General features: G+C 41.5%; 1 protein-coding gene across 1 annotated transcript in view; it reads right to left on the minus strand.

Moving 5' to 3' along the window:
* Positions 1–1,728: 1,728 nt before the first annotated feature.
* The window catches only part of LONRF2 (LON peptidase N-terminal domain and ring finger 2), a 62,092-nt gene continuing 39,157 nt past the window's right edge, over positions 1,729–24,663 (minus strand). The window contains exons 3-12 of the mRNA XM_053311662.1: positions 24,270–24,392; positions 22,175–22,336; positions 21,327–21,552; positions 20,387–20,486; positions 19,647–19,761; positions 18,028–18,149; positions 15,422–15,580; positions 13,832–13,994; positions 10,178–10,327; positions 1,729–5,624 (exon numbers count right to left, since the gene is read on the minus strand). Coding sequence (XP_053167637.1) covers positions 5,466–5,624; positions 10,178–10,327; positions 13,832–13,994; positions 15,422–15,580; positions 18,028–18,149; positions 19,647–19,761; positions 20,387–20,486; positions 21,327–21,552; positions 22,175–22,336; positions 24,270–24,392 — 1,479 coding nt within the window. The 3' untranslated portion in view covers positions 1,729–5,465. The remainder of the gene's footprint in view (positions 5,625–10,177; positions 10,328–13,831; positions 13,995–15,421; positions 15,581–18,027; positions 18,150–19,646; positions 19,762–20,386; positions 20,487–21,326; positions 21,553–22,174; positions 22,337–24,269; positions 24,393–24,663) is intronic.

Genomic DNA, 24,663 nt, shown 5'->3' on the forward strand with positions numbered 1-24,663 from the left:
GGGCTTGGCAAGTCAGGAGAAGATGCCTAGGCACAATCATGTCAATCGCCCGACCCAACTCCTCATACCAGAGGGAGACCAGGCCATCAACAGGATCGTCCACTCTCTCAAGCAGGAAACTCCCCCAAAGCCACCAGGAATCCATTAGGATCCATTCGGCTCCAAGGTCAGACCATCCTAACTGGTCCCCCACCCCTGCAGAGGTGTTTTGGGTCCACCCTCAGTCCAATCTTCACCAGAAAATGATCCATCCATGATAATGGTATTGAAGCCTCCTGGACTATTTATGGAGCACCCTTGTACATCAATGACTCAAAGACTAAGTCAAGTGTATGGCCTGCCACATGTGTGGGACCAGAAATTAGTTGAGACAGGCTCATGGTCATCATGGAAAACATGAAGTCCTGAGCTGCACCAGACAAGGCAGTCTGAGCATGGACATTAAAGTCCCACAGGACTAATAGCCGTGGAGTTCTCAATGCCACATCCGAGACCACCTCAAGCAGCTCAGACAAGGAGACTATTAGACAGCGGAGTGGGTGGTATACCAACAGAATCCCAACCTTGTCTCATGATCCCATCACTGCATGCAGGCAGTTCTTACCAGAACAACTTGTTTTAACTAGAGGTAGAAAAATTCTTAAAAACAAACACACCTCAAAAGAAACTGTTCTCAAGCTAACATGATACTCAGTTGTTTTAGTCTTTCCTCCAACTTTTTCCCTTTTTCTACTGTCAGTAGAAAAAGCAAGGTGGAGGAGAAGGGGAGGTGTTGCTTAATACTTTCCCTTCATCTTTTCTTTGGGTAAGTAGCTGGGAAATGAAAGTTGGGGATGGGGAGAGAGGATATTATAGCTGAACAAGTTGTTCTAGCAAGAACTAATCAGCCTACTTTCCTTTCACTGTCTTTACATCTGGACTAAATTTGGTGCAAGTCAAGGTCCACAAGTTAGATCTCTTGCGCCTCAAATGTCCGTGTGTCTGCCTTCTTGGATCAGGGTGGATGTTGTTATTACAAACTGCACCACTGAGGTATCCCAGTGTGTCATTCACTACAGCTGTTCCAAATTGGATTCAAATAGGTTAGACAGTCAAGTTAGTGCACTTATGCCTCAAAGGTTTATGCACCCGCCATCTTGGATTGGGATGGGTGACATCATCACAAACGACACCATTGGGGCATTCCTATGTGTCCATTCAGTGGTAGCAAATATGGTTCAAATTGGCTAGGTTCAAATCGGCAAGCTAGCCCACTTGCACCTCAAAGGTTTACACATCCACCATCTTGGATCAGGGTGGATGAGATCATCACAAACTAAGCTGTTGAGGTGTCCCTATTGTCCCTGCAACTGTACCCAATTTGGTTCATACTGGTCCAGGCGTTGCAAAGTTGATGCGCGCGTGCGCGCGCACACACACACACAGAATGCCAAGTGATCTCATAAGCCTACTAGAAAGTAGGCTAAAAATGACTGGAGGTGAAAGGGTTTAGCACCTTCTCCTTCTCAATTGCAGCCTGGGGAGACTTTTTTGAAGTCAGTCAGTCAGTCTCTCTCTCTCTCTCACACACACACCCCAATGTAGTGAAAGTCACATCATCCTCTCTCCCCTCATGATCATGTATGCAACCTAAAGGCAAGGCATATTTCAAAAGATGTGCAGTGCAATGTTTGAATCTTGATTAAACTTCTAGTGATGTCTGAAGTAGAGAGTGAGTAAAAGTACAGATTACACTTGTAAACTGAATTCATTTATTCCAAATATCACATAAATACATTTTCCCATGAATATTCCAAATATACATGAAATGAACATTGCAGCAATATATTTTTTTAAAAAAGGTCTGGCTTTGTTTTATGCAACAAGAAATGCCAAACTTGGATGTAACACATACCAGTTTTTGTTTTGTTTTTCTGAGTACAAAAATGCACAGATTAATAATTTATATTTATACATATGTACACATACACCCCCGTGTGCATGCACATGTGTGCACACGCACACACACCCCTTTAACTAGCTTCAAAACAGAGATAAGGTTTTTGTTTCAAGTTTTATCTACATAAAATGTACTAAAAAGGGAGGGGGGGGTCATAAGCCCCAGATCTGGTTTGTATCGCTTTGTTGATAGCTGCAAAATTCCAGAGCTGCAAAATTAAGGCGCTACCAGACACCAGTCCTTCAGTTACATAACACACTGTATGACTAAAGCACACAGCTTTCTTAACACCGTTGCCATTTATTCTCTTGAAAATTAATTGCAGCATGAGCCAAAGGAGAAGCTCACCAGAGTCACAAAGCAATCTCAGCAATTGAAAAGAAAGGACTTTTAAAACAGACAAAAAGTCACAGTAACAAATTGGTAGGGTTTGCAAAATTCACAGAAGATTGAACTTCACCTGCAAGATTTGTTATTTGGAAGCCTCAGCTGTTTACCACTGATAGAAAATAAGTTGTGTTTGATTTTTATAGTAGAGGCTGGGGTGCCTTTTTCTCCCTGCTACACTCAAGAACATAGGTCTTCAAGTTTTTCTTAAAGAATTTTTGGACTATAGACACCCCTAACCCCCAGTTCTCTCAGCTGCCAGATCAATCAGTCTGAGAGAATGAAGAGAGGTTTAAAATCCTGGCTTTCATCGTGCACTTTAATTAGTGCATCTGATCACTTGACAGTGTGTTGTATCCAAAGTAGCATGAGCTGAACTCTGCTTCTGCAACAGGGCTTTATATCCCTTCCTCCCCACTGCAGTCTTCTGTATCCCTCCAAAATCTGCTAGAGGGCTGGGACATTCTTCAAAACAGTGTAGGATGCGGCATAGGGGGCTGTGCAAGGCGGAGGAATCAACGTGTATTGGGGAGAGGGAACCGTGCACAAGCGGAAGTGCTCTCTGCTTGTACAAAGCACTTTTGGAGACAAACCCAAAAGTGCTTTGGGTTAACAGAATAGAAAACCTAACTTTTCATTTTAAGGACTAGAGATCCCATACTGAAGATTGCCAGAAGAGTCATTCATCCAAACAGACCAGGTAGGAATAGTGGAATAGGAATTCCAGCTGGGAATAGTGGGAATACTGCAGTGAATATAATCTAGCAATGGGAAATAAATTAGTGGAACAAACTCATTTCTTTTTTAGGGTCTATGACGCTGTTACTTTATTTGCTACATTAAAAGCAAAAAAAGATGACAGGGTTAAAAAAAGTGTGAATAAAGCCAAGAAAAAATCAAGAAGCTGGTCCAAGTTCCCCACCAAAAAATGAGGGTACATTTTAAAGACTCTTACTAGATAACCATGGAAGCTTTTAAAGTCCAGTGGATTAACTGGAAGACAGTTGTGGTGGGGAAGTATGATAGCACCCAAGGAATGGATTGAAGGAACATACCGTAAGACCTCCTCTAGCTGGCTTTAACACAAGTTAGCTTTCTAGAAGTACATGTATTTACAAACTCCAGTAGCAGAACTTGCAGGAAGGCTATGGTAGAGATTATTAAATCACTGGTTGCAAGTTATGCAGTTTATAGTTACAAGAGCAGTCACAGATCATTAATTAACTACAAAAGGCGAATTCAAGGTAGAGGCAACTACAGTACATTCAGGGTGTGTGATCAGTTCCTAGGAAACCACAACTGGCAACTTACAACTAACTAGATGCTTTTGCCAATCATCCAATACCACTCAGACGACGATTACAGTACCCAAGAATGCAGTCAACAAATGTATTTTAGATACTTCTTCCTGAATTCATGTGCAAGGGTCTATGCCTTTGCCCAAACAGAAAGTTTTTTCTAATTTAAGGAGGCACTTTTAAAAATATTGCCACTATTTTTACCTTGCCAGATTATTTGCACATGAGCCACTGAGGCTGTTTGGACATTATGCCAAATCATGGTTTGGTGTTATGTCTGAACAGCCCCAGTGTCTTTCAGCTTGCAGAACATTCTGATATTTGAACTAACTTTATTTTTTCCTCCCTTAGTACAATTACTTCTACAATTTGACCATCTCAGCAGTTTGCATTAGCAAGACTGTTTTATTTTTTCATATTTACTGCTAGAATTCCTTTCCAATAGGTTGAGTGACCATTTTTCAAAGTTAACAACAGTTACTAAGACATCAACAGACAGATATATTTACAAAATTAACGAACAAATTGAAGGTAACACCTGGTTTAAGCTTGCATTGAGATTTGCCTTTACAGGGTTCGATTTGTGCCTCCTCTCATGTTGTCACCAAGGACAGACTCCAAGCACAGACAGTGGTCGGTACATAAAGAGGATATTAAAGTTTTGGTTTTTAAAAGTGCTAACAAACATTGTTCCAGTATAACAGTTTAGGCTGGCATGGCAGTTGTGGTACAAGTGGAAACTGAACCTTACCTATCTAGGTTTTACTGACAGGATGAACAGGAAGAATATTTTGAAGTGGCAATTCTATTACTCAACAGCTTTTTGTGAGCTAACCATAGAACAGCTTGAAATGAACAGAGTACATATAGGCTAAACATACTGGTCACAATTCAGCAATGGAGCCAAACGTGCTCAAATGTTGCAATGGCAAAGAAAAGCATCCAAAGCACATACAGAATTCCATCTGCCATGGGAGGCCATGGGGTCCTCAAGTATATGGGGGTTCCAAGTCACAACCACTGAGAACCAGGCGGTCCATAGATAATTTCCCCCCATTTAGTAATTCAGATTGCCCGAGGTTATTCTGATAGGGAGATGGGAGAGAAGACGGAGAACACACCTTCCTACATATATCGTGAAACGTTCTTCGCATTACATACAGCATGCAAGTTACAAACACAAGGGATTAATTTATTCTATCAGCCTGTGATACTAAGAACAGTGCTGTTCACCAGCTACTCATCTGGATATATCCTTGGAAGGGGAATTCTACATCCAGGAAAACCCATTTTGCTTCACAGATCAATCATTTTGTCAACAGGCTGCAGATAAAAGGTTGTCCTTTCCATTCCAAAACCCGCTGTTTATTGTGCATTCTTCTTCTAGGATAGTTTAGAGAACTTCCCTTCAATTGACTACCTCTAAGAAATATTCTAATAATACATATTTTCAGCTTCTGATCCACTGTTCCAAGTTCTTTTCCTTGCTACATACAAGTCAAAATTTCAGTGGGGCTTCAGTGACGTCTTCGGACTTCTAACTCAGTTCTTTCATTATGACAAATAGGTTATGAGTAGTAACTCTGAGTTGTTGCCCACAATTACTATCAGTTATTTTGCAATTGTGGCACAACTTCAAAGAGGCTCAGATTTCTCCAGGACAATAGGCACAGAGTGCATGGTTAACTACTGGGTGGAGCGAGTGCAAAGAATGGTGAATGTTTTGATAAGCAGATTGGTGTCATTAACGAGAAGACTCTTTCAGTCTCCAAATCCTTTCCTTGCTAATTAGCATATCAAACCAGCAATGTTTTCAGGGTCTGGTCACTAATAAGGCCGTGTCATCTGGGTCTTTTGCGTGTCACAAATATTAATACACGTCGTATGGCGATAAGACGATCTTTAAGTGAAGTCATGGCAAGAATGGCCAACTGAGCCCTGTTCTCTAGTGGCAAAACTGCCAACAGCCACCAGTACCAAGCTGGACCACTGGGATTACTCTGCAAGGGAAACAAGAGCAAAGCAAAATTATATAATAAATGCTTGAAGTCTGTAGATTAGGCAAAAGAAAAGCATGTTGGTACTGAAATGCAGAGGCAGAATATAAAGACTGAAATAGAAAACTACTCCCCGCAAAAATAGTTACTGTGCACTAAAAACCATGAACTTCAATAGAGAAATTGCTCAAAACCAAAAGAGCACCCCTTTTGCAAAGAGCATCATTAGAAAAGCATTGTTCACTATGGAACAACTAGTGGGAGTTCTTCCTCCCATTAAGACTTTAATAAATTTTGAGCATTAAAAGTTGAAATCAGAACAGATGGTTTTTAACACAGAAATGCTGCTTTAAAACAGTCAAGCTAATAATTTTGTTACCTGGCATGCCTTTTGTACACACAACCATTTAGTAACTGCTAGTTCTTTTTTTGGAAACATCAAAGTGTCTGTTCTGTCTTGGTAGAACTGCGGCTTATGTGGACACGGTGATAAGGCACACCTTGACCACATAACTGACACATAGACTATTCTCTTTATTCTCAAAAGAGAATAATAGACAAAATAGTACAAGAATAGACCAAGAAACCAAAGCCAAACTGATCAATCTAGTAATAATGATGCTGCAGCAGCAGCAAGGCATTTTGGGTGGGTGGGGGAACTAAAGTAGAGAAGCAGTGGAGGTAGAGTATTTAAATCTTTCACCTAGTGGCTAATTTTCTATTTCAAATTCCCACCAGCAGGTGCATTTCTCCCCATGGAGAGAGAAGCAGTAGGAAGGGGCAATTTGGAGTTGAAAAATGGCTCCACTGTGATGTTTTTGCCAAATTCTTTGCCGATATGGTCGCTCGTCTCCGCTCTGAGTTGGACTCTGATTGTGCTATGTCCATTGAGGTGATGGAGGTAATGTCTTGTGATGTCATTTGAGATACATTTGAGATTGTGGAGGCTGATGATCAGTGGTCCCTTCAATTTTTTTTTCATCTCTGTGAGGAATGAATTTTGTTCTGGGCGGCAATATCAAGGCAGTGTGTGTGCACCTGCATTCAGAATGAGGCCTTCCTGATTCAACCTGAGCAGGATCTAAAGTGAACTGAGTGGACATCCAAAAACTTGTGAGCGCGCACACGTGCACACGCCTTAGAGGGAACAGTGCTGATGATGTGGATAGGGTTTCCTGTGGTATGAGTACGGCATCAGGAGTTAGTTAATTCATCAATGATTCCGCTAGCTTTGAAAGAACCAGTGGTTCGCTCTCTCCTGAAGTCTTCTTCCCTGGGCCCAGAGATATTAGATAATTTTAGACCTATCTCCAACCTTCCCTTTTGGGGGAAGGTTTTGGAGAAAGTCGTTACTGCTCAACTACAGAGAATGCTAGATGAAGTGGATTTCCTTGATCCTTTTCAGTCGGGGTTTAGGCCACAGCACAGAATGGAAACGGTACTGGTTGCTCTGGTGGATGACTTCTATCGCAGCCTCGATGAGGGAAGAGTGCCTCTTTAGGTTCTATTAGATCTCTCAGAGGCTTTTGATACCATCAACCATGGTATCCTTCTGGATCGTCTGCGGGAGTTGGGAATCGGGGGCACAGTGTTGTACTGGTTCCGTTCCTACTTTAGTGGACAGTTTCAGACAATTTGCATTGGAGGTGAGTGCTTCAGCCCATGGCCTCTTTCTTGTGGAGTGGCACAGGGCTCTGTCTTCGCTCCCTTGCTTTTTAACAACAACCTTGCTTTTTATGAAGCCACTGGGTGAGATCATCCGTCGGTTTGGAATGAGGTATCATCAGTATTACACCCAACTGTACATTGCCACCCCAGTCCGATCCGGGGATGCCGTGAATGTGTTGACCCAATGTTTGGAGGCTGTAAGGGTTTGGATGGGCCAAAACAAGCTCAGGCTTAATCCCTCCAAGACAGAGTTGCTCCTATTCAGTTCTCGATGGGGTCATGTTCCCCTTGAAAGAACAGGCTTGCAATTTGGGGGTCATCCTGGACTTGCATATCCTGCTGGAACAGCAGGTGGAAGCCGTGGCCAGGGGAGCCTTTGCCCAGCTTCATCTGATGCGCCAACTGCTGCCTCACCTCGACCGGCAGGCCCTGGCACCCGTAACTCATGCCCTTGTCACCTCTCAGCTGGACTACTGCAATGTGCTCTACCTGGGATTGCCTTTGAAGACGACTCAGAAGCTCTAGCTGGCTGAAAATGCCACGGCCCAGCTGCTTATGGGCAGCAGAAAATACGATCATGTTTCACCTTTGTTGAGGTTGCTGCATTGGCTGCCAGTTCGCTTCCGGGTCCAATTCAAGGTTCTGGTTATCACCTATAAAACCTTTCAGGGATTGACACCTGTGTACCTCCAGGACCGCCTTTCCTGTCCAACTTCGACCCACCCTGTGAGGTCATCTCAGGTGGGCCTTCTCAGAGTTCCAGGCCCTGGGGAGGTGCGTGGGGACCGGACTTGTGGGAAGGCCTTCTCTGTGGCAGCCCCCACTTATGCCTTCTGAGATTCACAGTGCCATCTGTCCTTTAAGAAGCTCCTGAAAAGCTATCTATTTTGCCATGCTTTTAAGTTTTTAATGTATGTGTGTGTTTGGGGGGGGTTCTTCCCCCCCCTTCTCTTGTCCTCATTTTAATTTATGTAAACTGCCTAAAGTCTAAGGAAGTCAGGCGGTCAATAAATTTGATAAATAAATAAATAGTGATAGTACTAGACTAGAAAAAATGTGGCTAGTTTGCTGATCAAATATGCCTTGCAGCTTTAGAAAAATAAAAGAATAATGGGAACCTGTGTTTCCCAATTTTAACAAAATTGGGAAATTGGGGGAAAAACAAATTCATTTTTTGAATTAAAAATTATTTTCAGCAAATTGATTTTTTACAAATTTCATTTTGGAATTATTCCCTCCCCGCCCCCCCCCCACCTTTCGGGGAAATGATGTATTTTGTACTACCCACTGGATGTACATAACTGGATGTCTAGTGACTTTATGGCAGGCTACTTGAGGATTATTGGGCCCAGGGAAGAAGTGCTCCTCACAAGACTACTTCTGTAAGCCCACATCACTTGCAAATCCTGGGCCTGAACCATATTTTCCCGTGCCCCAAAGCTCTGGTCAGCAGGACTATTCAATTGGGTATTAGAAGGACCCACCTTTTTATATATTGATGTTTACGTGTATATCTCACTCTTCCTCCAAGGAGCCCAGAGTGGTGTACATGGTTATGTTTATCCTAACAACCCTGTGAGGTGGGTTATTGACTAGCCCAGAGTCACCCAGTGAGTTTCATGGCTGAATGGGGATTTGAATGCAGGCTCCCCCCCCCCCCCCAGTCTTAGTCCAACACCCTAGCCACTACACAGTGGCTAGAGTCATCACTAGGATCATCAGTGGAGACTCTCAGTATACCACCTTCATCAAAGGTATGGTTGGGTGGGCCATAAGATATGGCCTTTTTAGCTGTCACCCAGGCTTTGGTCCTCCCTTCCCCAAGATGTCAGTTTAACCCCACTTCACAAGTATTTGAAAACCCATTTTGTTGTAGGTTGGAGTAGTTTTCTTAATCATTCTCTCCTGATTTGCTGTCTTAATATGGCTTCTGCTGCTCAGTTTTTATTTTTTAAAATGTGTACTCTGATTTTTTAAAACTGATTTTGCTGTGATATTTTTATTATATTGTAGACTGCTTTGGATGGAATATGGTGGCTGACTGCCGAATATATTACTCCTGCGTATTCTTACTGAAATTCAGAGTAACTCCTAAGTAATTCTTTTGAGTAACTTGTCTAGATGTCAGCCAATATAAATAAATAAACATAACTTATCCACCCTGCACAAAATCTGCCATATCAGCCAGACTCACTGATATGCAGATGAAGGCAATTTGTGGACAGGTGCCCTATCTTCTCATATGCTGTGAACATCTCTTAAACAGGGATGTGAACAAAATGGATTTTGTGTTTATTTTCAGTCTCGAAATGGAACGCAAATCCCCAGAACGTTTCATCAGAACAACCGGCCAAGCCTGTTCTGCTCAAACGAGCTCAGGAGGTTTTGAGTGTTTCAAGTGTTCCAAGTGCCATTTTAGAGGGATGTTTTTCTGGGGAGAGCTGGTCTACTGATTGGGGTTGGCAGCTAGACCAGGCCTCCACTCTGGACTTGGCACGTTGGCCCGCTACAGAGAACTGGTCTACCCGGTACGTGCTACCTGGTAGACCAGTACTTTGTGGTGGGCTGACGCACTAAGTGATGCAGCAGGTAGAACAGCTCTCTGAGGCAGGATGGTGTGCTAAGTCTGGAGTGGAGTTCTGGAGTCCACCGAACCCAACTGGTAGACTAGCTCTCCCATGAAAAAAACCAGGCCTCCCAAATGGCGCTTGGAATACTCAAAACATTCCGACTCGCTTTCCAAGCTTGAAACGGGCCCTTCAGTTGAAGGGTGTTTTGTTTCGAGTTCAGAACACTGGATATGGCCGATTTCAAGCTCAGAACATTCCAAGCTTGAAACATTTTGCACATCCCTATTCTTAAATGCAGACATGAGGTACTATATTTACCTGTGGTTCAGATTCTTTCCCTGGCATTGACCCAAAATGGCTGAGAATTTGCGCTTTCATATTTTCTTTAAGAGAAGTAAACCAGGCAACAGCTTGATCATAAACTGAATCATGAAGGCGGACAAGTTCTTCATAATCTGCTCCTTCAACCTGGCAAATGAAGGAAAGAGATCCAAAATTAGGTTCCTCGCATGCGCCGTGTGACAAAAACAAAACAGATAAAGCCATGTGCAACTTTAGTGAAGGAAGGTGGGGTCCACTGTTTCTTCAGAGTGCATATGAAAGACAGCAGAAAAACTACGTTAAACAGTTTTCAACCAGGTTCCTTGATTTCTGCACTAAGAAGCTCCAGGTGCTGCAAATTTACATACCTTTTAAAATTCCCATTGCAAGACTTTCGATTTGCACAACTGAGAATTCCTACACAAACAGAAGTATTGTGGAGGGGACACTGAGTAGGAAGGCTGGGGGCAGAGGAGCATGCAGAAACTTCCCTCCTTGAAAACCCACCCCACCCAGACCCATTCTAAACCTTTAGCAGAAACGGCCATGGATTTGAAAAGCTATCCACAATCACAAGTGCTATGAATTTATTTAAAATAAACACTAGAGCTGTATATAGATAGATAGATAGATAGATAGATAGATAGATAGATAGATAGATAGATATAGATATACAGCTATTTCTACACCACAATATTATTTTAAAAGCTTAAAAAAATTTTTTTACAGCAACATATTTTAACACTGTTAGTTCCCCTCCTCTACCTGCCTTCAACAGAATATAGACTGTTGAAGGCAGGTAGAGGCAGGTAGTAAAACTGCAACAACAAATGCAATAGCACAGCCAACCACTCATACTAACTCAAGCATAATTTTCATATATAAACAGACATACCAGAAAAGGGGGTGGGGGAAGAAGCCTCACCCGCTAATTCCTATCAGAACAATTCAGGGATGGGGATAAAAATATTTACTTCAAATATGTTGATTCCTTTTACTATATAAGGCTGAGCTAGGTAGATCAGCGTACAGCATGATAGTGGCTATGCAGGATTCTAAATCTGAAGATCCCATTGATGTTTGGATCTGTACATTTTAAACCAATATTGATACAATGCTGTGACCTGGCTGAACTGTGTGGTCCCTCCACCATTAACTATGGTCTCTCTCTCTCTCTCTCTCTCTCTCACCGTTGGCACAAAATAATAATTCTCTTCTGCTGGATATTTCTGTCAGTTCTCTAAAAAACCCCCACCCAAAATCTCATTTTCAGCTCTGGGAAGGCACAAGATTCAGTCCACCTCCTCTAGTGGACACTCAGATGCACTGACCATTTCCAATAATACAATGGATTTGACAGCAAGCAGGTTTGTAATGCTGCCAGGAAGCACCCAGCCTTCACTTAGTTGGGCATTATTCTTAAGGAGGATCAACGGCCATCTACTCAATGGGGCTTCTGCATTAAGAGGATTTAATTCTACTTCAAACAGACAGTCAGTCATTCACAAGCATGATGCTCTTAGGGAAGGAAAGGGAGGGGAAGAAGAGACAGAGTGGAACAGCTCGTACATTAAACTCTAAGGCATAACTTCATGGGTACGTTCCCCAACTGGAAACCTCTGAACTTGCTATAGGTGTCATGGGGCTTTTGTCTAGGCATTCACATGGGAATCAAAATACCACTTTGGAACAAAGGAAGGTTCCTGTCATAGTTGACTGTGTGAACACGAAAGATCTCTCAAGTGGGATTATACTTTTTCTGGGAGGGACAAACATCACTTTCGCTCAGAGGTGTACCTAGGTAATTTTGGAGCCTGGATCTAAAGGCTGTTGGAGCCCCCACTCTCCTGCAAATTAACCATCATCATGCTTGGCCAGGTGACCACACCACCCGGGACAGACTAAAGAGGATTTGAGGCGCCTCTGCACTTTCTTGTATCTCAAGGATTCTCCAAGCCCAGTTTTCTTACTGTTTAGCATTGTATCACCTCCCTTCTGATACAGCTAAGAATGTGGAAAAAGTTTCTAATTTTCAGAGTAACTTCTGGTCTGATAAACATTAAGATGCACCCTCAGTAATTATGTAACAAAACAAGAATAAAAGGGAAGGGAGAAAAGCCATAGATAGTTGCAATTATATTACAAAATGGGTGAACTGACCATTCGCCAAGTGGCAACTTAACACAGTGTATATATAATCACGTCATAAGCCATTACCTATATTATTCTGCCAAATGGTGAGAAAACTCTTACCCCACATCTGAATTCTAATCAGAATTAATGGAAACAGGGGTGTCGCTCTGCCCACGGACGAAGAAAGACCGAGGAGGGAAGCCTGGGTGCATATATAGGACAGGGGCGGGGTTACTGCCAAAAGTCTAGATCCTAGCTCGGAATGCTCCGACGAGGTCTCTGCGCAGGTGCAAAGCCCATTCGTGTAAAGCACAGAGACCACGTCAAAGAACAGGGGAGAAACAACAGTCTCCTTTCCACTTGGCAGAATAATATAGCCTTATCAGGTGGTTATACGTTCATCACGTTAAGTTACCGCTTGGCAAACCATATTCTCTCAGCATTTGTGACCAATGTTTCTTCAGGATGAGTATGAAGGCAAATAAATTAAAGAATCCTGGAGGACATGATGAAATCTTAACACATTTAAACTCCCTGAGTGTGAGATATAAGAACAACCTGCCAATTCTGGCCTTCATACAACAGAAATCTGGCCTTCCAACTTGTGTCCAGCCCTCAAAACAGCTCAGACTATTTAAACCACCAAGAGATTCTATTACCCATGCAGTCATCTTTTCCCTCCATTTGTCAAGTCAAGAGCAGCTCCATGCTGCCTAGCGGGGGAAACCAGACACATAAATTAATAGGATTATTAAAAGGCAAGTGACCAGAGAGTACTGGAGGAACATTTGATCTGATAGAGCTTTGTAATACTACTTCAATCTAAAGAGACTGCCACTGATACTCTTAAGAGGCCTGATATAACCTACAAGCAGATCACAAGTAATTTCTAACATTTGGCCACGTAATACCTCAAGCTGCACATACATACCAACAATTTTAGAGGAATTCCCACTCCTTATATGGTTTTTTCTACAAGTCCCTGATCCTATAAGCTCACACTCTTTTATTTGACATATTGCTGTGGAGTAGGTAGTGCCCCAACAACTGAGACATCTGTACAATAGAGCCGTGGACATCTCCAGAAATATGCTTCCAGTCGCCATGAAGTGGAGCTAACTCTTTGAAACTCTTTCCAGTCATTGGTGTGGAGCTAACTCTTTGAAACTTTTGAGTTTAGTGTATTGATTCAAAATAATGACTTATTAACCTAGTATCACATGTATATACCTAATATGCTGGGTTACTGAAACAAACAATTAAGGGGGAGGGGAAGTCACTTTAGCTGCTGAAGAAAGAGTGCATCTAAAGTAGATCAAAGCCACTATAGAAGGGGGGGGGGAGCCCATAAGCACAAGGGAGGGACACAGAGAGATAAGTATTAAGAGGATGTGGTGGAGACTGTCAGGGTCTATGGGACCAAAACTGAGTTATTTTATTTTGCAGCTGATGAAACAATGGACATTCAAAGCCACCTTGGAAGGCAAACAATTTTTACAAAGTTGCACAAAAAGTTACCTTTTTATCTTCCAGATATTCAATGTTCGCAGTATTGTATCCATCTCGTTGACCATGGCTCAAGACTCTGAAGCGCCTAACACCAACTGTATCAACAACTGAGCGACCATCAGGGAAAAACTTCACATCCCTGATCTCCAAAATGCAGCCATAATCAGCAAACCTGAACAGAAAGAAATGAGAGAGAGAGAGAGAGAGAGAACCACATTAAAACAGCAACCCTAAGCATACCTAGAGTGCATTCACTCCCTTGAATTCCACGTGGCTTGCTTCTGCATAAGCATGTTTAGCATCAAATTGTAAAAAGTTTTTTACAAGAATTGCAGGCATACTTGACCCGACATCATGAGGCAATAGACAGAAGGTATGTGGAAAACATGTTGCCTACTGCAGCAAGGCAGATAACTGGTGTCTGAGTTCTCCTAAGGCTGTGTGTCTAGACAGCTACATTTTCTCTTATTGTGCAACTTGCCATGGGATTACTGAGAAAAATGCAAGACTCTGCTGTAACTGGTAAACCAATTTCTTTTGTATTTTGCAACAAGATTATAGACTCCAGCAAATGTTCTGGAAGTATCTTCAATACTATGGAAGCAAAGGAAGCATGGACCCAATCAGTCCCTTCTAACAAAAGAATGTAATAATAATAATAATAATAATAATAATAATAATAATAATAATAATAATTATTATTATTATTATTATTATTATTATTATTATTTAAGATGTTGGGCTGGATCCTAAGAAGCATGCATGGAATGAAGGAAGGTTACTTCCCACAAAACGTACATAAACTGCTTTTAGAACTTTTTTGTTAAAAAGTTGTAAATAAATATTCATCATCACAGCAGCAGCGGACATTCCATGCAGCAGAACATTGGTATTCTGGACCCGCCAGGGCTGCTGCCCAACATGAAAGGCAACCCCAACAGTGTTGCTTCACAGAGCAGCTGCAGAACAACTTAACAGAGTTTCTGGGCAGTTGCACAGCACTACTTTACAGGAACATAGGAAGCTGCCTTATACCAAGTCAGACCATTGGTCCATCTAGCTCAGTATTGTCTACCTCGACTGGCAGCGATGCTTCAAGGTTTCAGGCAAGAGTCTCTCCCAGTCCTACCTGGAGACACCAAGGATTGGAACTGGGACCTTCTGCAGGCAAAGCAGAGGCTCCACCACTGAGCTATGGTTCTCCCATCTACCTTCCAATGAAAGTAGCGCTGCACACCTATGCAGAAGTGTTTTCAATTCATTCCACAGCTGTCCCGTTGTGCAGCACAGCTGGAGCTGCTCTCACGTTGCACAGCAGCCTTGGTGGGTCCCTAATGCTGATATCTCGCTGCGCGGAATGCAACCACCACCACCACAGTAATACTACTACAGTCAGGCACAGGTTCACCTTTGAGCCTTAGGGTTCAGCCCTCAGAGGAAGTAACAGCAGAGCACCTCTGCGTGCAAACAGAATACTCTTCTGCACTATTAAAAAAATACAGCAACACCAGGGATTAGGGGACTTACACACCAGTCACGCTTAAGCACCAGCATCTCTTCTTTCAGAAATTCAAGTTGGCTTCCAAATCTTTTGCTTACCCTTTCAGTTCATCTGCTAAGCACATGCCAAACTGTTTGGTACCAGTTTCCATGCATCGTCTTATCATTAACCGATAGCGAGGTTCAAATACATGAAGAGGGCAAGGGATGGTTGGGAAGGCCATGGTGCATACAAAGATGGGAACATCTTTATTCAAACTGTAAAGCATAAGGGAACAAAGAATCACGGTTACATATATGCAATCAATCAGCACAAGCAACTGAAACTCATACTTGAGATATTTGATTAACTTGTTACAAACTAAGCTTAGCTTTGTTGACATTTCTTGTGCTTCCCAGACTCTTCTATTACGAATATCTGACGTATCACACTACCATGGTCTATTTTAAAAGGACTGAGCACATACAACCAGTTTCCTGTTGTGTTCGTACATAGCACACACGAAGTTTGTATACAGCCCAATATTTGATGCTTGTGAACACGTAACATTTACCCTTTCCCCAGAGCAGTTAAGTATCAATCTTCAAGCTATACTGGATATACATATAGATGCCGTGCAACCATATTTCGAACAAGCCTCCATGTCTTTAACAGCGGCATAGCAGGTAGTTAATAGGCAAGCACTGCATCTCCATGCTGGAAAAGGGAATATTTCACCAGTTTATTTCTAAACTCTCATGCCACTATTAAAAAGCACAGAATCTCTGTCCGGACAAAAAGGTGGCAACTCTAGTCGGAGGTAGTTTGCCATTTCTCTCTGCTTCTGTATCAGACTCTGTAAACTCTGTAAGAGTTTAGTATACATATCATATCATTCTGGTGTTTAGCTTGTAGCTTTGGTGCATAAAATACTATACAAATATATGCATTTTTCCATGTTCGTTTAAAAAGTACATGAAGGACTTGCAGGGCTCAAGTGAAGTAACATTTTTTGAGTATATCAAAAGATATTTTTAGAGGAGTTTACAACAAAATTCTACCGTGTATGTTTACAATATCATTAATTAATAACAGAAAAATTATAGAATTTTCAATGATAAAATGAGTATAATACATGTTGTAAGAGCCTCCACTATATATTAATTTAGTTTTATTTCTCCCAGATGTTTACTCTTCCCCAGGGATAAGCTTCCCTCTCCTTGCCGCAAATAATTTCCCCAATGTTATTTTTTCTCTTCTGGAAACCTACACTGTAAAGCGAAATTGCTCATTCATTACTTCTGATGTGGAAAATACTTTATAATCCCATTTATATTTACAACATCCCCATAATATTCTGAAGAATATTTGGAAACTTCAGCTGGTGCAGAATGCAGCTGCCGGGGTTCTCTCTGGAACTGCTTGCTCAGAGCATATTACACCAATTTTGAATGAGCTGCATTGGCTGCCAATTTATTTCTGGATCCATTTCAAGGTGCTGGTTATTACCTTTAAAGCCCTTAACAGTTTGGGCCTTGGATACCTGAAGGACTGCCTGATCCCAAGGGTTTCTGCCCGCCCAACAAGATTATTAGAGGGGCCTTAGCTCCATGTGCCAACACTGAGAAGGGCTAAATTGTCATGCATGCGGGACAAGGCCTTCTCTGTTGTTGTCCCCAGGCTCTGAAACGCTGTCCCAGTGAATGTCCATTCTGACATATAAGGCTGCTTTAAAAAACCAAAACAATTCAAGACCTTTTTATTTGTTCAGGCTTTTACCCCTGAGGGGTTGCCAGGTCTCCTGCTTCCATTTGTCTTTTTTATGGTGGTTGGGTTTTTTGATGTTTTATAGTTTTTACTGTTTAACTGATTTTGAGGTTTTAAATGTTATTTTAATGGAGTTTTATTGCATTTTACCTTTTGTAAACCACCTTGGGATGTTTTATTAAAGATGGTATAAAAACTGAATAAATGAATAACTGCACATTACTGTTATTTTGTAGATGTAGATGAGGAACTGGCTGAAATAGTCATACTGTCTTTGAGCAAATCTATGCGCCAGCTCACACAGGAGTCTGTAAACCAGTTCCTACAGGTACAGAAGACTCTGGCTCAGTGTAGGTCTATTATCTGTTAACAGACACTCAGAGAGCACTATTTCATTCCTCTGCCACTGTCTCTCACTTACTTTTCAGCACCTGGACCTTTGGGGCAACAGAGAAGAGGGGCATCAAAACCTATGAAGAACACATGATGGTGCTTTACACAGAGTCAGACCATTGGTCCATTTAGGTCAGTGTTGTCTACACTGACTGCCAGCAGCTCTCCAGGACTTCAAACGTGGTCTTTCCCAGCCCGACCTGGAGACGCCAGGGATTAAGCCTTGGAGCTTCTGCAGGCCAAGCTCTACCACTGAACAACTCCTCCTCAAACCAAACACTTGTTTTGCTACAGCTTCTTTGTTGCTCCTCTGATGGCAAAAGCAGCAAGGTGTTGCTGAGGGTGGGGGTTGGGGGGGATAGATCAGCAACAGTGCTGGCTGGAGGGATGGAAAGAGATTCTTCAGGTGCCTGCAGCAGCTATTAGAACTAATAGCTGCAATAGGCAGGCAGTGCTTCTGCACAGGGGCCATGGTTCACATGTCTGGACCAGAGTCTCTCAAGATGAACATTTCTAAGTTAGCCAGTACAATTATATCAAGTGGTTTCTTTTTTCTACTACTTACTTTGATAACTCCTTCATCTCTTCTTCATAAACTTTCTTCCTTTCAGACAATTCTTCTGGCAAGTAATGAACTATTAATTCTTCAGTAAGGACGGCCTTTTTGTAAGTTCTGCTCGCCAAGAACTAGAAAACAAATAAGTTGAAGAATTTAGATCCTGTTATAGGATAGTGGTGAAAAACTAGACTGGCTTCTGACAGGAATTCAGTGGTAAATTTGGCATGGTGGCCCAATCCCTTCACACTAAAGCCCCGGAGAGAAGGTGAATGCAATGTGCACTGCATTTCAATTTCTAGTGGCCAACATGAGGGGCAGACCTCCACTGACATTAGGGACCCACCAGGGCTGCTGCGCAACTTGAAAAGCAGCTCCGATGGTGTAGCACAATGGGGCTGCTGAAGGATGCCTTAAAACCACTTCCAGGTAGTGGTCCTTCCAATGGTAACAAGGGTGGCCCAGGAGGCGTTTGCCCAGATCCAGTAGGTGTGCTAGCTGCATTGTTGTCAAATTCAAGCCCTATTCAGGCATTCAAATAAGAAACACACTTAGATGTGCCAAAAGTAGGTTGAGAGTCCTGTCCCTGGCACATCACTCAACTCCTGCACCACTGCTCACGGAAATGACAGTGTTTGTCTGCAGATGGAAGTGCCGTAACCATGATGGCAGGCTCTTCCGTGACTGGAGGCCTACATATTTCTAAGCCACTTGAGAGGTCATGTATAAAGTAGGCTGGAATGTTTTAAACAAGTGGAAAGCATCAAACATTTTCATGGGCAGGGGTGGGGGTAGTGAAGAGAGAGCAAAGATGAGGTGTTTTTCTACCCTGACCCTCTTTTTTTTGCTATCCCCAAAGACAGCTACCTGAACCCTCTGCTCAAGCAAAGGGGCATCCAGCTCGGAGTGGTAGTAACAGGTCTCCTCATGTTCACTTAACTGAGTTGACTGTAGAGACATCAGTCACACCTGCCTGAGCTAGGGACTGTAGTAATGGCTTTTCCTGGAATTAGTTCCACGGAACCAAATCTCAGAAGTCCTGAGACCAGCCCCTCAGTGGTTTCAGAGCAGAGGAGTGAGGGCTTCTGTCCCTCTCTTTGGCCACACAGCTATTACAGTGCCTTGTCTTGGGCTTAGTGGGGTGCATGCAGAAAGCCTCATTCGTGCCAAACTCAAGGCATTCCAGCCTCTGTGATAATTCTGTGAGCAAAGTGTGGTGGTGCTTGCTTCCTCTTCTTTGGCTCCCAAAGCCAATTGTAGGGACCTGTGCTTCAGGAAAGCAAGCAAAAGGTCGCTTGCTTCTCTTCAGCCAATAGCTATGTCTAGCTAACGGTTTGTGCCTTCATGCTGCCAATGGATATTGGCAACGTATATGCTCAGCCCTGGATTGCTGCTTCTTCCACAAGTCTGGAGACAGATGAGGGAGTTTCAACACTCCAAGATTTTCCTGGACCTCTAGGGGGTCTCTACCATTGGAAAAGATCAACTTTTGTCCTGCTTCCACCCCACCATTTACTGCTCTGACAATCTGCACCCAGCATACCCACTTTAACAGTAAGCTTCTACCCAATCAAGAGCTTTTCATTTAAGCAGCCAATGGGATGGGGAGGGTGAGATAGGGGACTTACTTCAGACAACTTTTCCTTACAAAGTGGACAGTGCGGATTATGGTCCAGACAACGTTCAAGGCATTTGAGGCAGAATGTATGTCCACAAGGAGTAGCAACAGGCTCATAGAATAACCTGGAAAACACATTGTGAACAATGTTTACTTCGCAATTTCATTCAAAACACAACTAAAATGAAACAGATTTCTTATGTACGTGTAATGTGTGTATTTGTACTGGTACAAGAGGTACAAACAATTGTTCCAGAAACACCAGGGGCAATCATTCACACCTATGGATGTTCAACAACACAACTACCCCGAGTTGGATCCAAAATCCAATCTCTCCAACAGAAGGAGCCTCTCTCTTGTTAAAGGAAAATAATCTACATCAGAAGACGAGAATTTTTGGAGCCAATCAGCATGTTTTTATTGAGGGGCAACTAACTGCATTAGTTGCATGAGTGATGCAGCCCCCTAACTTGTTTTTAAAAAACTGAGAACTTGAGTGACACACATTATCTATCTTGCAAACTATTCCCATCAATAGGTTATAAAAATAAAGTTGAACTCATTAGCTGAAGATATAGTACACTATGGCCTATTTTTTAAAAAAATGAATTAAAGCATTTCGTTTACATACAACACTTTCCATGACGTTTACAAGGATCTTTCTCCCTTCTCCTCACCCTCTCCACCACTGCCATGCTACAAAATGCTTTTCAAACAGCATTTAGATTCTTGCTCACAGCTTGTTAATACCTCATGCAGAGGGAACATTCAAAGTCAGATGCATCCATGAGGTTTGCAGGTATCACTCTTAAAGGAAGGGAGGTGGGGTTCATACAAGTAGCATCTGCATCTTTAACAGAAAAAGAAAAACAGAAGACTCTGAATTAGCAAGGCTACAGTTTCTCTGCAAGACTGTATGACTAAGCCCTGTAATAATTAAAATGGCTCAAGCTACATAGAGAGTCTCTGAACCAAACCAGCAACATCTAAATGCCTTAGAAGTCATGAAGCAAGAACAGTTGTACTAGCACTATAGTAAATATAAATACCAAATATTAGAGAAAAGTATAGGCTGATGTACAGGTTGGCAACTGGGAGTCAACAGACAGAATCCAGTCTGTTCCTGGCAGATAACTGATGGTGATGGTACTTGTGTTCCCATCATTTAAAAAATTATGGCTAAGCAGAAGCCCAAATTATTTGTATTGCTCCATTATCAGATCCAGAGAAGTGGATAGTAATTATCAATTCCATATTTATTTATTAAAAGCAAGCATCACGTGAATTAAAATTGCTCTAAATCAAATATTACAGATGTGTCAAATCTGTTCTTGCCTACAAAGGAGTTGCCTATAATCCTGTCCAATCAATATTATTGCATTATATAGTCTACAGTTCATTACAAGATCATATTTTTCCTCTACAAATATATAAATTAGGATGTTCTTTTCAGCTTCATTTTCATTTAAATCAATTTTCATTTAATTTTTTTTTTAAATCCACACACCATAATTGTATTACTCCATAACAAAGAACCACAAAACTATGCTTACACAAATTATACCAAACTTTAACATTTTAACTTATTTTGCTTAGTAGCAGTGTGTTTCTTTATCAAAAATAAACAAAATAAAATAGCAGGTGGGTGGGGTAGGAAACAAAAGGAAAAATAAAGCATTCAGAAACAAACCTTTCCTAGGAATTTTGCTAGGGACTTCTAAGCTCTGTAAATCCCCCACATCACTAGAAAGCTTTCTTTTTAGGCTAGCACCAGGTAGACTGGAAAGGACCGTTCCAAGTGTTTTCTTGTTATCTTCAAAATGCAAGTCCAGTATATGATGGGAAACAGAAGAATCAGAACTTCGAAAGACATCAGTCTCTTGGGACAGGGTTTTTGTTAACCTCAAAACTGTCTCCTGAAACAGGCACAAAACAGGACTCAGAATTCCGTTCTGAAATTAACATTCTCAATGTCTACAGCAGTGACTCAGAAATGCTTTCACAGCAACCTGTGCTTGAACTTTGCTAATGGTAATATCATCCACTTACCCCACCTATATGAAGTGGATGTGGATCATTCTCCAGCAACCAAGTCTATAGAGCAGACAGTCACGCAGTGCTCTGTGCGCTTAATGATTGGAACCATGCAGTGGTGTGGCTTGTGTTTCAAGCCTTTTTGTTTTTAATCTTCACTACAGATCATTTAAACAGCAAACATCCACGTATATTTTAAATAAAACTCTCAAAACATGTGACATTTAATACGTAGCTATTTAATTAAAATGAACCACAATACTATTGTGCAATTTAATGAGCAATTTCTTATTCCTGGTCTCCCATAATCAATAAGCTTCATTTTAAAAAAATATAATGTTTTGCTTAATTCAGCCACCATGCTATTGGTTTTAATGACCTAGAACCAAGCTGGTAACACAATGAACTTCTGTACACTATGTTCTGAATACTGATGTGAATACAGTAACGTATGTCAGGCAGGCTAGTTATATCAGGATTCTTAAAGAATACATGTGATCTTACCTTTGAGCTCCCTGCAGTTGACCCATCTTCTGCAGAAGACTGTGGGTTTATGCTACTTAGAAATGCAGGCTTCAACCTTGTGTAAGAGGTCCGATTACAAAAAGGCATTGTTAGACTATCGTGCACATTTTCAAAGGCTGGAAAAAACATCTCGCACAATATCTAGAAAAAGAAAACACACCACACGTTTACAAGTGCTCTACAAAAAAGTGTACGTATACTACTATACGTAGTATACTACATACTACTTTAGACTAAGTAGCGGTCGGCAGCTTGACTAGACAGCTGACCAAGCACCAGGGCAATGGAAAACCCTCGATCAGAACTTCCCTCCCTACTTCAGAATGTGACTCTCACATGCAAGAGTAACCAAAATGCATTGCCTAATCTCTTATGCATGCCAGACTTCTGTCCTCTCTTCCACTCCTTTATATATTAAATGTACTTCAAGAAATTATATATTAAGTATACTTCAAGAAATTATATATTAAGTATACTTCAAGAAATTATATATTAAGTATACTTCAAGAAATTATATATTAAGTATACTTCAAGAAATTATATATTAAGTATACTTCAAGAAATTATATATTAAGTATACTTCAAGAAATTATATATTAAGTATACTTCAAGAAATTATATATTAAGTATACTTCAAGAAATTATATATTAAGTATACTTCAAGAAATTATATATTAAGTATACTTCAAGAAATTATATATTAAGTATACTTCAAGAAATTATATATTAAGTATACTTCAAGAAAGGGCTGTGGGCCACCTCCAGCCTCAAAGGCAGGATGCCTCTGAGTACCAGTTGCAGGGGAGTAATGGCAAGTGAGAGGGCACGCCCTCAACTCCTGTCTGTGGCTTCCAGCGGCATCTGGTGGGCCACTGTGCAAAACAGGATGCTGGACTAGATGGGCCTTGGGCCTGATCCAGCAGGGCTGTTCTTATGTTCTTAAATACACCACCTGGGAGGCAGGGAGAGCGGGGCAGGCACTCACTTAGAGAAACCACCCGAACATCCATCCCACATTCCCCATTTGTTCCAAGCAACTAGGAAGCACATGCTTTCCCAGTTCTCCCCTCTCATTTCCTGAAAAAAGCTAATCAATATCAATGGAGGCTGGTTGTAAGGCTGTAGAAACTGCTGTACTACCATTACTAATGGTTAACACAGAAACAGAATAAATAACTGGGAGAGGGAGGGGAGAGGTATGAGCATATGTAGCTGTGTTTCCACCTTGGTAAGCCACCCCAGTTGGATATTTATTTATTAATTAATTTATTTAAAATATTTATAGTTCGCCCCTCCAGTGCACTACTGCTTGGCATGGCTCACAACAAGAAGATAGATACAAGATACAATAAAAGTAATACAATTAACTAAATTAAACAAAAAAGTTCTCAGATTAAATGCCACAATCATTATTAGGTACAAATTAAAGGATATTTTAAAAGCTAAAAACTGAAAATTATAAAAAGCTAAAGAACCTACCAGATATAACAAAAAATTGGAGCATTAAAAAGCCTCCTTAAAAAGGTGTGTTTTAAGATGTTTTTTAGAAACACTGAAGGAGGGAGGGAGCATGGCGAAGCTCTTCAGGGAGGGCATTCCAAAGCCAAGGGGCCACAACCGAAAAGGCCCAGTCTCTAGTCCCTGCCAACTGGATCTCTGTTAGTGGCGGGGCCATGAGCAGAGCCTGATGAACAGAGGGCCCTGGCAGATTCACAGGCTGAATGTGGCTTGAAGCCTGCCAACTGCAGACCATTATTTTAGAATAATGCATGAAATCCTAGGCAATCCCACAAACGGCAACAGCTATGGTTTTATTAAAATAATGAAATTACTAGAGCTCTCAGCTCCCAATGGTTAGTATGACAAGCTGTTTAAAAGAGACAGCAAGATCATTGCTTGGTAAAAATTGCACTGAATTAGTATTTTTTAATATCAGAATTGCACACACACACACACACACACACACACACTAATAGAGCCCATTACTCAAAACATTATTTAGTTGCAGAGCATAACAAAAAACATGCCAAAACATACTATGTTGATCAGATACAAACTTTGTAAGATAGTATACCTTTTGGGCTTCCATCTTCATTGAGCTCCATTCAGGATTTAAGGCAACACAATAAAGAAACTCCTTCAATGCTTCTTCAATCCTTCCTAATCCTGAAAGAGCTTGTGCTTTCACATAATGACCCTGTATGCACACACATAAGACACTTGCTACATTACAATTTCCAAAGACAGGAACTTTGTATTTTCCAGTCAACCTATTGTTTCTTATAAGTAATGGTGCTAATCTTGGCTGAAAATGGAACATGAATGCATACATGTATGAAGTATTCCATTCTTTCCAATGGAGGGAAAAGCGAAGATAAGGAAAATCAGATGAAGTGAAGTCAATGTTTGCAGAATGCAAGCTCTAACATTTCACAAGAAAGGAAAATGTTGGGGAGGATTAATCCAAG

Source organism: Hemicordylus capensis, chromosome 3, assembly GCF_027244095.1.
Source record: "Hemicordylus capensis ecotype Gifberg chromosome 3, rHemCap1.1.pri, whole genome shotgun sequence".
Classification (NCBI taxonomy): Eukaryota; Metazoa; Chordata; class Lepidosauria; order Squamata; family Cordylidae; genus Hemicordylus; species Hemicordylus capensis.